General features: G+C 36.6%; 1 protein-coding gene across 1 annotated transcript in view; it reads left to right on the top strand.

The window, feature by feature from the left end:
* The window catches only part of GALNT1 (polypeptide N-acetylgalactosaminyltransferase 1), an 86,155-nt gene that overhangs the window by 43,971 nt on the left and 23,533 nt on the right, over positions 1-18,651 (top strand). Inside the window, exon 4 of the mRNA XM_014938604.1 lies at positions 6,719-6,893. Within this exon, the coding sequence (XP_014794090.1) occupies positions 6,719-6,893 (175 nt within the window). The remainder of the gene's footprint in view (positions 1-6,718; positions 6,894-18,651) is intronic.

Below are 18,651 nucleotides of genomic sequence, written 5' to 3'. Positions count from 1 at the left end.
AGGAATGTAAGCTATGTTAATACAGCCTAAAGCATGTTCTAAGTTTGTACTAGTGAGGAAGCAAAGGCACTGTTAACTTAAATAGACTTGCTGGTAAAACAAACCGACAACCAAGCTTACTTGTCTGCCTGCCACTGCAAAAAAAGCCAACCGCAAAACAAAAAAAGCCCCGACAAACCAAACTATTTCCCTTGGACCCCCCTTCCCTCTCCCCGCCTCCCCCCCTCAAAGAAAAAGCTAAAACCACACCCAAGCTAAAATTTGGCCAGTGACTGTAGAAATAAGGGATAGCGAATGTTGTAATGAAAATAAATTTATGAAAATAAGTAGAATAAATGTGGATGTAAAAGTGACAAATATGAGGGGGATATATGTATATACACACCCACATATGCACGTTTGTGCATGTAACTTTTGCTTTGAAGTGAGACCTGTGTTATTCAATACTAAAGCTTTTCAAATAAGCTTTCACTTTCATTACTGCCATCTGAGTTTTTGGGTAGTTATTTGAGCTGAGGGTATTTTTTTTTTCAAAAGCCGGTACCATTCACGTTCCCAACTTTATTTTTGGGAGGTCATCATAGCTGGTCATATGGGAGAAATGGTTGATGCAGGGAGAGTTCTCATTCCTGCAATGATTCAGCACAACCATTTAAACCTGCAGGCAGCTGCTGCCTCCAGTTCATTTGTGAAACATCTAATTTTGTAGTATGGTGTGTCACCCACCAGAAAGGCTGTGTCTGTACGTTTCACTGCTGCCATAGGAAACTTACCCAGTGATGCTCAATGTTAAGTCCCATCAGCCAACATTTAGATAAATCAAGATTAATTAATGGTTTCCATCACAAAGAACTTTTTCACCTGTTTACATGTAGTGTGGACAACTTTGACCTCCTTGGGGAATTTTCTGAAATGTTTTAAGAACAATGTTGCTCTGTTACGGAATACCAGTGGGGAGATATTCAGGAAATAATTAGTTTTGGTTTGGCTTTTTTCCCCTATGATGAAAGTAGGATGGTAAATCTCCACGGAGAAGAACAATGTATAGGAATGTGGAATTTTTGTGCTCAGTATCTCTGAACTGTTGTTTCCAAAACTGCATGCAAACCTTTTAGAGAGGTTCTAATTCACCTGAATTTTGCAGAAGGGAACTACGTTTTCAGTTGCACTTCATCCTTTGGGTTTCTTTTTCAATAAGTGGAAGAGAAAGTGGCATAAAAATGAATTAGGGTTATGTAGAAAGAATGTCTTTTATAGAAACTCAGTCTTTTTTCTTTTTGGTCTTCAGAAGATGGGAAATTTTCTTGAGGATAAGGTGATGACTGATATTGTGGTGTTAAGGAATGGATCCACTTTTTTGGATTACCACAAAGTTTTTACCTGATGCTAAGCAGATAATTTATGCCAGGAATTTTACAGCTGTCTTGTAAACAGGATTTTTTTGCTGTTGACAAACAGCAATTGGAAGTCAATATATATCAAACTTGGTTTGATATGAATGTTGAAAGTTCAGATGACTTTACACATAAAATCATTGATCCTTCAGGTGAGGGAAAATCTGCATTTTTCATTTTTATTTAAGGATTAGTAGTATGACTTTCCCTGTGCAACATTAGTTTTATTTAAGTAGTGTCTTCATTCTGGCCTTTCCCTAACCTGTGTGTATTAAAATTCCTGATATCTTTTAAAATCTTATTGGCTTGTAAACAAACCAACCAACTTATAAACTTTGTATATAGTCTTGTACATTTTTCTTGTCTTTTTTTTTTTAATAGCTGACTTGTATGTAGTAAGGTGTGTGCAGAAATATGTCTTCTAGAAACCATGGCTGTAGTTGACACTGTGATACTTCCTTTTAACCTAATTGCATGTCTGATCTTAGATATTCTTACTTGTTCCAATTGTTTACTGCTTTGGAGTCTGTAGTGGATTTATTCGTACTCAGAATGCCTAGACTCTCCTCAGATAACACTGAGGCTATTTTTTTCCTGTGAAACTTGATATCAAAATCTGCTTTTTCACTTCACCCCCCCCATTCATTTCCATAATTGATTTAGTTTTCTTGATTCAGCATAAATTATGTAAGTGTTCTGAATTTAATAGTCTCTTTGTCCGTGTCACTCTGGTATATAGCTTCTCTTTGCAATTAGTGGAAGAACTCTGGCATTTAATGAACCTACTCGGCATAAGAGTAAGTTTTTCTGAAGAATTTGTAAGTTTATTTTAGGTCGTGCTTGCCTAGTTGGGAAAATTAATCTTTAGATATTTCAGCAGGAGCAAAGGATTTTGAGGATAATTTTGGACAGTTCAGGCTTTCATGAAGTTAGAGGCATCTTTTTCTTAGTGTTTTTTTTTTTTTAATACAGAAAGTGCAGAGAGTTTCTTTTTCATGGTCTAAATTGCCTTTGGGAAAAATCTTTCTCCTTGGTATTGATGACATAAGATACTAGCATCTTAAATCATGAGCTTCAGCTTATATGCCTAATATTGGATTGTTATGGCTGTTATATTTTACAAATTGCTCAAAGTAATCCGTTATGGTAGATATTGAGGGTTGGTAGTTAAATTGATGTGAGTGTGGAGATGAGGGGACACAAGCTGAAGTGGAAAAGGGACAGGCGCTTACCAGGCTGTGAGTAAGAGAGCTGGGGTGGAGATGTTTGGGAAAAGGGAGCCTGGCGTGGTGTCTGGGTGGTATGGAACTGGGGAACTGCAGTGATGCCAGAGGCAGGGAATAGTTGGAATCTAATGACTGTAATTGTGTGGAATGATTTGGACATAGGCCAGATGGATGTGGCCTTTGCCCACTCCCTCCACCGTGGTGGAATAAGACAGTAGGTAGCCTGGGGGAGTGGGACCAGAACACACAGCAGTGCCGATTCCAGCATCCATTGGTGGGAGCTGGGAGGGAGCCTCTGCTTGTCCTGGCTGATACTGCTGATGAGACATCAGGCTGACCTGGATACAGTTGATGGTGCACAACCCTTGCCCAGACTGTCACAGTTGTTCTTTCTGTTGGCACACCTTCTTGGGTGGTGGTTCCCTTTTTGTAATTACTTGATGGTTCATTAGTCAAATTCACAAAGAGTGATAGCTGATTATGGAAGGCTATTGCTGTAAGCTTATAGGTTGGTATGAGTTAGAAAGAAAATCACTGAAGCTTAATAAGCATCATCCATGTTATGTAGTAGTTTTTTCCAAACCTGAAATCCCTAGTTGAGCACTGTTGTTTCCAGATGGGGATTCGGCGTTGCAATTTAGATTTCACACCCTAAAATAGAATTTACTGGTAAGTGTAAATAAGCTCTAGACTTAAAGGGTTCAAGCTGTTTCTAACAATACAGAAAGGGACCATTACTGGAAACAAAAAAATGCCCAGATAATACTGTGGTTTTCTGAGTAGAGATTTTTTTTGTGTGAGTGTCGCTCTGTCTTATTTCTGTAAGAATCCTGTATGACAGTTCTGAGGTCTTGACTTAAATGAAGATCAAATGAGTCCTTCCTTACTTGTGGGTATAGGCTTTTTAAAGGTATGACTGCAAAGGACCTTTCAGCTTTGACACTTGAAGCAGTTTCTAAATAAAAAAACTAAATAAAACTTCCAAACTCATCCTTTTTTCCCCTCGAGGGGCATTCTACTTGTGTAATGGTTAGAAGCCCTGCAAAAAAAATTTAAAAAATTAAAAAAAATCTTTCAGAATTAGGATTGGTTTTGCAACAGTCTTGTGATCTCAGCTACTTGCTATTTACAATCTTTTCTTGGGGCAATGACAGATTTAAACTAGGACCAGTCATTTTTGTCAAGTACCAATCAAGGCTGCCTGTTGTGAATTTTGAACTCTTTAGTATAAAGATGGGGTGTCTAAGTTGTGATTCAGTTCTGAATATTCTCATCTGGGTAAAAAGTTGCTAAAAAGAAAAGTGAGCAGGTTCAAGATATAAAATACAGATTTAATTTTTGAAAATAGGAACTGTTCATCATAAATCAGTCATGTTATATTAAAGCTAAGGTGTGTGTAAGAGGCAAAACTTCTCTGAACTTCTACCTGTCAAAACAACTTTCTTGTAATTGTGGTGGTTCCTCCAAAGGTGACTGGACTTGGTGTTTTGGTCAGTTTACCATTGTTGTGGCCCCTAAAGACATGTCAGGGAAGAATCCATCCCTTTTTGTGGCTTTGGGTGGTCTTAGATTTTGAAATATCTGTTTTTCATCAGATATGTTTTCTAGTTAAAAGGAATTTATAGGCCCTAGTCTGTAAGGAGTTCCTGAATTTTAACAAAGATACTAGAAGAGATCAAGCCTCTTTTAAACTAATGGTTTGCTGATAAAATGAGAAATGTCTGCAAAAACATTAGTAGCTTTCCCACTCTATCAGGTACTGATTAAGTCATTCATTTAGCTGCAAAGCTTGTATCTATAAATTGAAGTGCTGTTTGTTACATGTACTGTTTGGAATCAGTACATGTTTATAGCCCATCAAAGGAAATATTTTTTTCATAGTTACTGACAAGAGAGCACAGCAGATTGAATTTTTAACAATGTGTATTAGTCATTTTAGGGGAATGTTGTTAGTTTGAGTTGATAGTAAAACTACATGCTTTTGTGAGAAAACAGATGACTAGAAATGCAGAAACCTGAGAGAAGGTGGTTAACTCTTCTTGGAAAATCATCTCTGCTTGCACATCAAGCTTGCCTGTCTTTGCATTTAGTGAGTTCCATAAAATATCTGTGGATCTAGTTAGCTAGTTGCTGGATTTTTCTGGAGGACAAAGTAGTACTTCATTGAGGTAAAATGTGTAACCAAGTAGTACATATCTGCTAATGAAATTTAAAAATTAAACTGATGACTTGGTGCAATTTGTACACCTGGATCCAGCTCACTGCTGTGCTAAACTTGCACCTAACAGCAAGGTCTGTAAATGTGAAAGATGAGCTTTCAGTTGATTTGGCTATTTAATTTAACTGGCTTAGTCAAAGTTAAGAAACAACACATACAAGTGAAACAGGAAATCGTTCTTTCTTCTAAGTAGCGTTCAGTCTTGAGAATGATGGAAAAAACATGGTGAATAACTGTATTTTTTAACATATAACTATATTCTGATACCTAAAAGATTAAACAGAAGCAATGTTGAACACTCAATCTCTCCAACTGAACCTGTATACTAATTGCACTTAAAAATAGTTATGTAGCCTGTGTAATAGAGCCAAGATGAATATATAAACTGAAGTCCAAATAATTTTATATTGATTACCCCCCAAAAGGCACGAATTTTAGTTTAAAAGGTTATGCAATTGCACATCAGTGAGTTTTGATGCAGGTTCAATTGTACATTCATAAGAGGCAAAGATGCAAAGTGAACTGCGTGCTCATTTTAGCCCATAGTTAAAACAAATGCAGAAATCAGTCTGCTCAGGATCTGCTTGGACATATTGATTCTATCAATTTTCAGTTGTAGTGGCTGACTGGCAACTTCTAGTATTATAGAACTCAGCTTGCAGTCAAAGGGAGTTTGGTAAAAAAACATTTCTGTGGTGGGAGCATTTTCTCTGGTAAATGTTACTGTGCTAATATAGCTCGTGCGGTTGCTTCAGATACTTGAAAATGAAAGTTTCTCAATGAACACATTGTGCTTGTAACCAATTAATGCTAAATGCACACTAGCAAAATGTTTCACTTACTAGTAAGTATATATTTTAAGTCTTAGTATTTCAGTAAGGATGGAAGGCTTGGACTATTTAAAAAAGCCCCACTATTTTCATTCTTTAAATGGCTATTTGCTCTTGGCATAAGCTTTAGAGTGCTGTCCTAGGAGCAAATTAAAGACAATTTGAAGCTAGGCTTGTTACTGAAGGCTTTGGTGCTATTATTTTAAAATATATTCTGTTCCTCTGTTGAGATTTTAAATTACTATTTCTTAATTAAAATTTGTACTGAATTTGTATCGTAGTAATGTATTTCAAGTTTAGTATTTGAGCATTTAAAACATTTCAGTTTGGGGGAAAAGTAAATGGGTATTTGTAAAGAGAATGTTACAGGATTTTTTGTTTTGTTTTGTTTTTTTAACTTTTTTGGTTTTTTAAAAAAACAAACCAAAAAACCCCAAATAATTCAAGAGTCTGGATTCCTTTTCTCCTCTCTCTCTCACTCATCAGTTTGAGCAGATTTTTGATATTTAAGATTTCTTTGGTTTAAACATGTCAAGTGTTTCTGTTTCAAGTACTAACATTAATCTTCAAAATTTAATTATGTTGGCTAAAAATAATGTTAGTGAAACCAAGAGAAATTATTTCTAAACTGTAAATGCTAATGTCATTCTGTCAAAATAAAAATGTGGAACCAAATGTAAAGGTACAATTTTGCTTTCATCTTTACTAAAATCTCTGTAAAGGAAAATTTTACTTTTCCTTAAAAGCCTGTGTGTGCAAGAGCAATCTGGGATATAAATGTCTCTTGTTCCAGAACTTTAACAGTAAAGCCAATTAGGACATGATAATGGATAGATATAAACCCATATTGTTTTTTCAAATGAATTGTGGTGTCTAAGAGTAGCACTTTACTATTTCTGTTAAACTCCTTAATATGAAGATTAGTTGTCACTTCCAAAACCTGGTGCGTTTAGAACTGTTTTTAACAGGAACACTCCTACAGTGTGAAATAAAGTATAAACAAGCAAAAGCAAGCATAAAAGTAGTTACCAATGTTTTATTTATTCTTAGTTCCAGAACCCATACAAAAACCACATGAAGGACCCGGAGAGATGGGAAAGCCTGTGGTCATTCCAAAAGAGGAGCAAGAAAAAATGAAAGAAATGTTTAAAATAAATCAATTTAATTTAATGGCAAGTGAAATGATTGCACTCAACAGATCTTTACCTGATGTCAGGTTAGAAGGGTAAGTGCTTTATATTGTATTAAAAATGTACTCAAATTGAAAATGTGCAGAATGATACAAAACAAGAGTTCAGTTCTGTAAGATATTACTGTTGAAGTATGAAGTAGGAGGATTATCTGTATATATAGTACTTATTTTACAGCTAAGATTGAACAGCAGAAACCAGTTTCCTTCACTGTTATTTAACTTTGAATCTGATTACAAGTATAATGCCTGTTTGGGGAATAGAAATTAATTTGGTTGAAGGAGAACAAAGTTAACTTAAGACTTGGCATTTCAGGAAAAAATTGCTTATTTGAAAAATTCATGCACTGCTTGTAATGAGGCAGACTAAAATTCTGCATTATATGAAATAGAAAAGATTTGATGATGAGAAAGAAATACTTTAAAAATTTCTTACCTCATGAAATGTGCAAAGCCTCATTTAGATTGCATTATAATGTTTTCTAATATCCATCTAGTTTGGTTTTGATCTTGCCTCTGAAATATTGATCCTTTCATAGCTATTTGAGTCATAAGTAATTAAAAAAAAAATTGTAGCCTTGTTTTAAATAAAACTAAGATTGCTTTACTCTCCTGGGGCTACTCTGGCAGGGTAGCTGATGACTCCCTCCACCCCCAACCTCTCTTGTTTTGAAAGGGACTCTCAAGTTAAATAAAACTCATGAAATAAGATTTTCCCAAGCAATTATCTGCATTCTCTTGGAAGAATCAGATGCTATAGAAACCCCATTTCTTTAGAAGCTCTGCTGTTTCTTCTGTGTACACAGGGCCTAGCTGCTGGATTAATTTATTTTCGTTTCTTACCTCAGAAGATAATATTAGAAGAATGAGACAAAGCTCTGTCCAGTTTTCACTTTTTATGCATGATAAAGACCTGCCTGGTTTGTAGGTACCTTAATCTATTGTAATGAATGTGATTCTATGTAGCATGAGTTCCTGGTAGTGCTGCTGTTCTTAATAATTGAGCTGTATATTCTTCAAAACATGATTTTAATAAGTTTGAATTAATGTAACTTTTCAGTTGATTTTCAGATGTATTTTTAGTCATTATTATTAGAAACTTGCCTGTTTCTCAGTATAGTGGAAGAATGCAAATCATGAGCTTGCAGGGTTTTCTTTCAAAAATGACAGATGCTGTTTTGAGGGGGCTTTATATCCTTTTCTCTCATGTTATTGCTCTGGTTGTGGTTGTAACTTGGCAATGGGATCACTTAGCATTCATGCAGATTCATAGGTAGTGTCTGCTCCTTTTATCACACTCTCTGTAGAGTAAGAAATTGCCTCACTGGAAAGTGGTGACTTCAGCCAGTTAGAACTTGTAGTTAGCATTCTCAACTGTTTTACCTATGAGGAAAATCATGAGTTTCATTGGAGACTTTTCTTAAAACTGGATGCTAATTTAGGGTGATTACTGTATATTTTTTTCTGCAAGAGCTGAGTGGAAGGAATTAACAAAACTTTGGGGAAATGATAGTTGATTGTTTGGAAGGTAAACATGAATAAGTTCTCATTATGACTCTGGAAGTATGGAAGAAATGAAGTAACATCATCTGTTTATCAGCATTCATATTGGAAAACTCACATACATGTATATATTCTACCATTTTTATAGTGTTAAATGCAAAGATAAAAAAATAAATTTGTGTATCTAAAAAGTTGACTTAATCCTAAACTTTGTGAAGCCTAGACAAATTTAACCAAAAAAGGAAAGATGAATTGTTATAAATGATGAAAAATTTAATACCTAAGCATCGCTCAAGCTTCTGCAGATAAATGAAATTACAATTTTAAAAACAAGTTGAGCTATAGGAATTTTTTTGTCTCGCACACTTGGCCACGCTCTGCAGTTACTGTGTTTCATAGTAAGATACGGATTATAAATTCAGTAATATTACATTTGTTTCTCTTTTCCATATGTATGGACACAAATACTATCATGAAACTATGTGTGTGAAAGTGGAATCTTAGAATAAAATTTTAGGTACAGTCTCAGGGCAGAGTTGGATTTTCTGTTTTTGTAAATTGCTGCCAACAATTTTAACATTTATTTGCTATGTGCATTTTTAGCAGGCAGAGAGAAAAAAGGTCCCCAAAAAGCTCCTACTTTTTGTCATCTTTTCAGTGTGTAGTCTATAAGGTCACACTAATTAAGAAGTTGGGGACTGTGTTAACATTTCTCCAGCAAATTTGAGAACAATACTGTGTTTACAATGCTTAATCTGTGTGTGTGGATTAATATTACTTTCCAAGAACACTGTAGCCTTTGTCAGAATTGTGAAAACTGTAAATATGCTCTGGTGTTGTATGTATGTCTTATGAAAGTATTTATCTGATTAGTCAAAATACTCAACATGGTCAGAAACACTTTCTGCTGCATTAGTGGAATTGCTTCTGTTATAACTTGTTCTATCTATATCACTGCTAGTATGGAAATAGTTTGGGGAGAAGGAGAATGGGTAACTTCTAATCATTCCTTACCACATTTATGTTCTTACAGCACAGCTGCCAGTACCACTTTCAATCAAAGTTTTGAAAAAGCAGGATATGTTCAAAGGCACATTTAGCTGTTCAAGTAATTATTTTCTTCACAGGTTTTGTGGGTTGCTTCCTTTAATGTGGTGTGGGGGAAAGATGTGACTTTCAAGTTCTGTAATTCTCTGGCATGTTAGTTCTTCTGAAATACAGAGGTCTGTAAAAGTTTTGCCTAAAGGTTAATCATTGAAAAGCTGGTGGAATTAGGTGTGCCAGGACCAATTTGCCACATGTATTTAAGGGGGATGGCATGACCTGTCAGCTGGAGAGCAGTTTTTGAGGTGGTCTACATTATCCTTCACATTAATTTCTAGTTCTGCCAAACCCCATCATCTGTACGAAGGCGAGCACGTTTGTGTACCTGCTCGATCCTCAAGGCAGCAAGTAACTTCATGGATTACGTGTTCTGTCTTGCACTTCTGTGTCCAGATGCTCATAGGTTATCTCTATAGATGACCCCCTCCAGCCATCATGTTTACGTCGTGGCTAAGAAGTTTTGTTTCCTTACTAGAACAACAAAAATGTGAGCTGTTTTAGTAACTTCTAGGCACTTCTCCAGCTTGGGGAACTCCTCAGCACGAGACATCTACAGAAGCTGAAATCTGTGTTCTGCTGAGCTGGTGCCCCAGTTGTATTAATGGGTTTATATTTATTATTTGGCACAAAATTACTGAGGCACGTAGATGCTTTTAAAATCATTGACATATGCCTGAATTGCTAGTCATTTTGTGTCCGTAAGCAGGAACATTATTCTGCTTCTCATTATCCCAACTAAATTATTTGCCTAACAGAAAAAAACTAAACCAGATGTAATTTTTTTAGCCTGTCTACTTCCCTGAGTATGGACTGGGGCAGGTTAGTGTAACTAACTAGTATGACTGACAGTATCACGACCTCTGGAAGGATGTTGTTACGGGGGAACAAGCAACAGGGGATAACAGATTGGTTTTTAGTTGTTAATAGAGTAATTCTTGTAAGCACATCTTATTCTGGTCTGTGAATCAGTCATCAAAGTGGGAGTTGATTCACAGTTGCCAGGAAAATACGCAGCTGTGGGCTTGACATGACAGCAAAGGGTAAAAGATGAGTGATTAGGATGTCTGGAGTCTTGTCTTGATTTTGTTGAAGATGAGGCTAGCAATAAATAAAATAGGTGTCAATGACTAAAATAGGTGTTCAGCTGTGCCTGTGTGTCTTAGATCAGTATGGGGATTGGAAAGTCGTGTGGTTGAATGCGTGAATTTGTATGTGTCGTATCACTTGGTTTTGCTCTCGATGCTGTTTAGGTGACTTGGGAGCTGCTTTGTAAAATGAAGAATGAGTACTATGTTCAAAGGCTGACCTTTCCAGTCTGTAGTCTTATTTAATAATTTGTAGAATATATAAAACATTTAAGGAGACATTTGGATCCCTGGTATGAGAGTTTAAACCCAGTTCTGACTTTTTTTACACTAGAAAAGAATATCTTTAAACACTGCTCTTTCCAAGCACTAGTGTTGAAGGCTGGAAACAATAGAGGCATAGCTGGGACAGGGCGATGTCATGCATGTGAGGTCTGGTCCCCTCTGGAGTTTTTTGATGCCAGAGCTAGGAGGGTGTCATATTTTGCAGGTGGAGATTTCTTGGAAAGGTGATGGGCTTCCCCAGGCAGACCTGCAGCAAGGAGGAGTGTGGATGGCTTTGGGATACCTTAGCAAGCCTTTCTCCAAGGTTGCAAGTTCTGTGAAAGTAGACATAAAAAGATCTTCCTTGTCATTTTGTTCCTTAGTTAGTATAATTTTGCCAGATTCAAGGGTATCAGACATCTTATAATAACTCAGTTGTGCATAACATTTGGGATCTTTTAACTATCCTTTTCTCAAACTGTGTTCAGGAATTACGTAGAGTTTTGAGTGGTATAGATAGTGTTAGGGTATCTCTAGCTAAGACCTTAATGTTTAACCAGTACGGTAATGTGTTCAGCTTATTATTTAAGTTGTTATTGAAGACTTTTTTACTGAATCAAACTACCCTGCTCAGTTCCTGCTGCCAAGCTTACTTTCACAATTGGGAGGAAGTAGGCAATTTTTTTTTTCTGGGCTTAAAAGACATTCTTCTAAATCTAACTTAGATGAATGTTGTGGAGTTTATGGCAATTAAGCTGGGCTCCTTTTGGTACTGGCCTGTTGTAGAATCAACATTTGGAAATGTTCTTGTTCACATTGACTTAATGTATTCGCTGGAAGAAACTACCTATAAATCTTTTTCTTAGACAAAGTTTAGAGGGGAAAAAAGTAATTTGAAAAATCAGCTTGCTTCCTGTAAACTTTTTTTTTTTAAATATATATAGACATTTAAATACATATGCATACCTATAAATTTGTGTGTGTCTGTATATACACACAAACACTTAGCAATCTCACTCTTATTTTGGTTAACTTCAATTTTGGGTGAGCAGCCATATCCTGAACTTTATTCAAATTGACAGGTGAAGTATGGAAAATAATGAAAAGTAATTTGGCTAGAAAACTTAAGGTCCAGTTTCAGTCTTTGAGGATGGAATTGTTTTTGCGTCTATCAAGAGATGCTTTCCTGTGATCACTTTCAGGATAAGGAAGATTATCAATTGCAGCTAATTATTTTTGTGAAATTCTGCTTGAATTCTGTAACCACAATGGTTTTAAGGACCATTTTGGATTTTGTTTCCAGGGTCAAAAGAAGATTTCCACTTGACTCTTGAGATAATGCGACCTTTCTTATATCCAAATCTTTGAGATCAGAAGAAAGGAAAATTTCATACTCTTGATGTCAGGTAAATTACCTAATACTGTTGAAGGCAGACATTAAGCAGGCTGGATGGAAATGCTTAAACGAGAACAAAGGATTTGCCTGCATTCAGGTCACCTGTTCAGAAAGATTAATTGGAGCCGTGATGAATTACAGAAACGAAGACCTCTTTCTAAACTAAATTATTCTGATTTGATTGGAAGAAGCAGCTTCAGGAGTAGTGTGAAGTTTTGTTTCAACCTTATCTACAGGGCTTTCTCTTTGTGCAGCCACAAGTTAAAGCTGTGGTTGTATGCAAAGCCTGCGTAGACAAAAGTGGTTTGGCATGTTACGACAGTCAGTGATTCCATCTTTCTCAGAAGTCTTGCTTTCAGCCCTTTCAGCTGTGTTGTTTCTGCGTGAAAATTAGGTCTTTATCCAGCTCAATTGTCTTCAATTTGAGGGCTTGGGTTATTCTTAAAATTTGTGTCAGAAGCAGATTTATTAGCACCCTCGTTCGTGGTGATGTTATGAGGCTGTTGCTTATATCCAGGAAAAAGTAAGTCAGTGTTTCCCAGAAACACGCCACTTGACTTGAGTGCTGGTGGTTCTTGCTGAAGTGTTTTGACACTCTCTCTGCCACCCCTGCTGCAGGGCGTTATCCTCTGGTGGAAATGTAGGTCAGTCTCGGCAGCTTCGGGAATTATCTGAGTCTTACTGCAAAACTGTTAACTGTTCTCGGCCAAGACTTGAGAGGAGTTTTCGTGTCGGGCATAGCTGTGCCTCAGCTCTGTTACATTAACTTTATTGCAGGCTGTAACTTATGGCAAATGGACAGGTAAACAATGGAGTACTGACATTTTATAGCACTGCAGCGATATTCATCAGATATCAGTAATTAAAGCCTGAGGTTTCATGAGAGGAGTTCAAATTTTCTGATTTTCTTCTCTATCGATCTGGCATTAACTTTGGTAACCTCAACAGAAAATAATTGTGTATTTTCAAGTCTAAGGATACCTATGCTTACTTCCTAGAGACTCCAATATATTTTAATACTGAAGAGCGTGCTGTTTGTATTGCATCAGTAATACTGAAGAGATTTATTACGAGTGCTGTGCTGTGTAGCATTTCCTCAAAACTTTGGCTCTAACCTGATTTTCAGCAAGACTTGGATTATTGCATTGTCAAATATAAGTTCTGGGATGCAGTTTATTTATAACCGCAGCTTTTATTTATAACTGTTGCTTGTAGTATGCAAGATAAAAGATTGTACTAAATTTGTAAGATGACTAAATATGTTTTCCTGCCCCAATCTGTTGCTAGTACAGCTTTCAAAAATACATTGGCACTGCATTATCGCACTGCACATACGAGCTCCGGTCTGAGCTCCGCTGGGATTTCCCTACTGAGCTGCTGAGTGCACAGGAGACACTTTTGCCTGCATTCCCTCCCTGTCTTTTGTCAGAGTGCTCTAGATTGTGTGCACTGGGCTAGAAAACAAGGATTGCATATGTGTTTTACTGCTGTTAATGTTTTTGAGCCACTGTAAATTGTTGGTTGTGCCTTGTTCCTGTGAAAGGCTGGTGGAATCTGGCAATAAAACTGATATCAGGTGTAGCAAATCATGGCTCAGGTAGTGTCTGAGTCTGTTAATTTTTGTGATTAGGTAAGCATGAGTGACCTTGTTTTGAAAATTCCATATTTAAAAAAAATTATGTTCCGATGTTACTCATCCTTTCTTTGCTCCTCTTTGGAGAATAACCTGTTGGCAGCAGCAGAAGGGGTAGTGATCTGCCCTGCAGTATTTAGAAATTTAGCATTTCTTTCCAATGCAGTATAAACTATGACATCATCCTTCTAGAAAATTACCTACATTTTTTTCATGTTTTGCCTCAGTAAATGAGGCTTTCTTCATTGCGTCTCACTGCATAAACATGGTAGAGTGCAACTGATTTCCTACAAGATCTCTACCTTGTTTGTAGCTTTTCTGGGGGTGTGATTCTTTGGCTTATGAAACCAAAGTATTTAAGAGCTATTAGGATATTAAGTCCTGTTTTATTATGTTACTTTCAGAAATTATTTAGATGACTTTGAAGGGTGTGCAAACAGATCACTGCTAACTTTGTAAATATTTGTCTTTCAAGATACGACAATATTACACATGTAGCACTCAATCTTGAGCTTTATGAATAATTTCTAAGTAAATTGATCTATGAATACAATTTCATAGTATTGATAGAATGCCAAGTGCTGTAATAAGGTGGCTGCACAGTTGTATTTTTTAAGGTAATATTTGAAGTGCTTGTGAATGTCCCAACAGTGAACTGAAAGAGATGGCATTAGGATAGCAAAGGTCAGTGTCCTGAGTTTCTAGCATCTCTGCGTCTCGAGTGCCAACTGCTAGAGTGGGTAAGGCTTATTGATCTCTAGCACTGAGTAGAGCAGATAGCTATCAGAAGAATTTCACCTTCTGAGGAATTCGAATGAAGGATCTTGAAGGATCACCTGGTAGACTTCTTCTGTCCCTGCAGTGGTTAAGTGAATTTTTTTTTTTTCTCATTCCTTCACTGGCATGAGAGAAGAGAGAATCTTCCAGATGAGGAGAAGAGTATATGGTTGTGGTGGTGTAGGAAGCACAAAATGAAGAATGGTCTTCTTTCCTTGCAAGACTGTGCTGAAGTAGCAATTAAACTATGAGATTTAATGGCTTAATTTTGTTTAGACAGAATTGCCTTACTTGATGTCTTTGATTATTTTTGTAATGTCTCCTGTGGACTATTTGTACCCTGGGCTGAAAGAGAAAAGAGGAAAGCAGTTTATTCAGAGACTCTTCAGGTGCATTTGAAGTAGCATCAGGTAGTTTTCAAGTGGCTATACATCATCAACTGAATAAAATTGTCTTTGAGATAATTTTTTTTTTTTTCCGAATGCCTCCTTATCTAAAGCGTGCAGAGCTTCTATATATGATTCAATTAACACCTTCACAAAAAGTCGTGATAACGGACCTTTGGCCTTTCATTTGAAAAACTTTTGTAATGGATTTAAAACTTTGAAATCGGGCTACAGGGCGTTAGGAACAACATTCTGTATTTATTTTGCTGTCACTGTTCTTTAGCAATGTTATGCGCGCATATGCTAGGACCAGTCCTCCTGCCTTTGCTTTTAGTCCATTAATCTTGAATTTAAGTTATGAAGGATTTGAACCTGTTACACTGCCTTGTGCTCTTGGGGAGATATGGGCCTGTGAATAGCCATGTAGTTATAAGGGACTGGGCCAAAATATTCTGAATATATGATGCAAAATTGCAAAAAGGTGAAATTCCATGAAGAATGTGTATGAGCATATTACAGAGGTCAGAGCAGAGTCATGTCTTTATAATCATAGAGTGATTTAGGTTGGAAAGGACCTTAAAGATGATCGAGTTCCAACTCCTCCTGCCATGGGCAGGGACACCTCCCACTAGACCAGGTTGCTCAAAGCTCCATCCAGCCTGGCTTGGGGGAGTCCTGTGCCTCCTTTGTAAAACAACTATTAGGGAAGAATAGAAGGCTAATGCAGCTGAAGGTAGGGATTTCAGCACATGAGAAGGAGTCTTGCTATAAAGAGCACTACTGTTTCGAGCATTGGAATGAGTACATCAAGAAATGTAGACTAATAAGGCTTTTTGTCGTGATCATATTTTAATAATCTGGCCTATTCTTTTTTTGTGTCTTTAGGTAATAGGGCAGTAAGTCTCTGCTTGCATTTAAAATGTCTGACATTTTTGGGGAGTTTCCACAATCTAAATAATATATGGAGTCACACTAGCCGAGAGTTTGCATGGTGAATGCCATAGATTAAGGAAAGGATGATGCATTCCGTGTGAAGTAGACATTCTCAGCTGCTGTTTGGAGTCTTCATTAAATTACTGGAGATGGTATGCCTTCCTTAATATTATCCACTCAATTTTAAAACTGTTTGAGGCATGATCCAACAAAAGGAACATAATGTATTAGTAGTGAATTAAAATTCAAATTGTCCTTAATTCATACCCTATGTGTCATTCCCCTCATGGTTATATTCTGCTACTAATGTTGCATAACTCTTGACTGAAACTAATGCTTTATTTTAAATTCTATAGTAATCTCTTTAGTGGGTATTTTTTTTTTTTTTAAAGAAAGACAAAAAGGATTCTTGAATTAAATGTTTGTTAGTAAGGATAAAACAGGAGTTTTCATAGAAGATTAATGCTCTAATCGCAGGTGTCAACTCTTCTGTTTTGTCTTGTGTTCTACAGTAATATGTTCCTGGGGGGGAAGGAATGTATGTTGGTGTTTCCAAAATTAAAATGAGGGGGTTTTATTTGTATGTATTCACAAAAATTGGTATAAACCTAGCTAAAAAGTATATATAGAAAGGCAGGTGAAAAGAGGGGCAGGGTGGTCCCAAAAATTCCTGTATGCCTTCCTCTTAGTGCTAAAAAGTTCCCCTTCAAAGATGGATCTTAAATGTTTTGATATATTTATACTTCAGACTGCATAATAGTTTATAAACATGGTAGTGCCCGATCACTTGGCTGGCTTTTGTTATACCAGTTCATTGATTTGAGCTCAGTAAAATAAAATCTTCTGTACAACTGTAAAAAAAGGCAAGACACCAGATGAAGGATTTCATGTTACAATAGTAGATCCTGTGGCCACCCCAGCAAGATATTCCTGGTGAATGGCATATCGTTATTGCTTCTCACGGAGAGCTGCTAACAGGCTTCTCTCAACTTTTTTTACAAATATTCTGCCAAAAAATAGAGGAACAATAGGTGGATTTGTATTACTACTGTAGCTGAAAGTCTACAATCAGACACATATTTTCTGATCTAGGGAGCAGTGCAGCAACAGGAATAAAACACTGAGAATTTGGTTTTAAAGTAGCAAAATAGGTTAAACAAGTGACAACCACAGTGGGGAATTATTTAGGTTATGACTTTTTTCATCTGAAATTCATATCATTTTTGCGAATAGCTATTTTATTTTCCAGGTCATACCACAGAAATAACTTTATCAGTTGGTATGCTTTGCAAGTTGTTGGGTTTTTTTTAAAAACATTGGGGTATATGGCTGCTTTTGCTAAAGATTTTATGATGTTCACTTCAGTGTGGTGAATAATTAAATTTGGGTATAATTATTGAAGATAGATAGTGCCCGATCCTACTGCTTCAATTCTCAGAAATGAAACATCATTCCACAGAAGCTCTTCCAGATATTTCTTCAATTGTACCTGGACTTACTGTTCTTTTCTGGGATTTTGTTTCACATTGGGCTTTTGTCACCACCTCAGGAGCTAAAATGCCTACGTGTTACAAGAGCTGCTCTCACTTAAAAGAGCTCTGGCTAACCAAGTTATCCCACAGATTAAATACTCATGCCGGGAGCCCAGTTTTGGCTGATATTCCTGGTGTCACCGATTTCTCCCAAGGGGGAAAAAAGGGTGGGGATAAGTGTTGACACCATGATCCTGTGTTGGCAGGTTGTTCCTTCGGTATTGTTCTTATATGTCTAGGGTAAAGGATATGCACTATGTACTTCTCAAGCCCTCAGGCAGGGCTCTGCAGTTAAGGTGATAGACGCAAATACTTGTTAGCATATGTTAAATAGCATTTAGATCAGGTTACATTAGAGTGAATTGACTCAATAATCTGGGACTTAATGAAAGCTTTTTTGTTGGAATGAAGCTCCATTGAATATGTTTCTTTTTCTGCTTCAGTGTTTTCCTTGTGTTTGAGGTCTGTATATATCTCTAGCTTTGATTCGTAAAGGATTTTGTACCATCAAATCTTATGTAAGTTTCCGTGTGTTATTTTAAATATGCAGGAAGAAGAGATCTGTGCAGAGAACACTAAAATTTGCATGGTTATTTTTTTAGAGCAGAATTGTATTTTCAGAATTAATAGTATTTTTGTACAGCATGTTGATTTTTTTTCTAGGAGATACTGAAAATATCACTTGTTTTTAAAATAGTATTGCAGAGTTTAAAATGTTGGGTGCGTGTGGGGTTACTTGGAGTGTGTGTCATATTTTGCCTACTTGTCCTCTATATCCTGTCAGCATGGTAGACCACAGGTTTTGCTCTCCTAACTTGGGAATGTGAATATAATTCTCTTCTAATTTGATGAACCTTTATAGCACTTCCAACATGTATACAATGAGGAGGAAAAAAACCTCTCTTTGTATAACACAAACACATTAAATTATGAAATCTACTTAACTCACCAGTATTGTAAGTAGCATACACGTAGTCTGGGCTTTTTCCAAATATCAACTGCGTACAGAATTCTTGACCTCTTTTAGTTATTTTTTGGGTTTGTTCTATATATACTTTTTATTACATTTACTTCCTGGTTTAAGTTTGTCATTTCTTATCTTATGTGTCCCTCTCCCTTCCCCCTCTGTCCCCATTAGGGCACAAGGGTTTCCCCCTTGCCCTCTGAAGGAATGCAGGCCA

The sequence above is a fragment of the Calidris pugnax genome, unplaced genomic scaffold (assembly GCF_001431845.1).
Source record: "Calidris pugnax isolate Ruff unplaced genomic scaffold, ASM143184v1 scaffold13, whole genome shotgun sequence".
NCBI lineage: Eukaryota > Metazoa > Chordata > Aves > Charadriiformes > Scolopacidae > Calidris > Calidris pugnax.
Note: the sequence above shows the minus strand (reverse complement) of the source record. Positions and strands in the feature narration are given on the sequence as shown.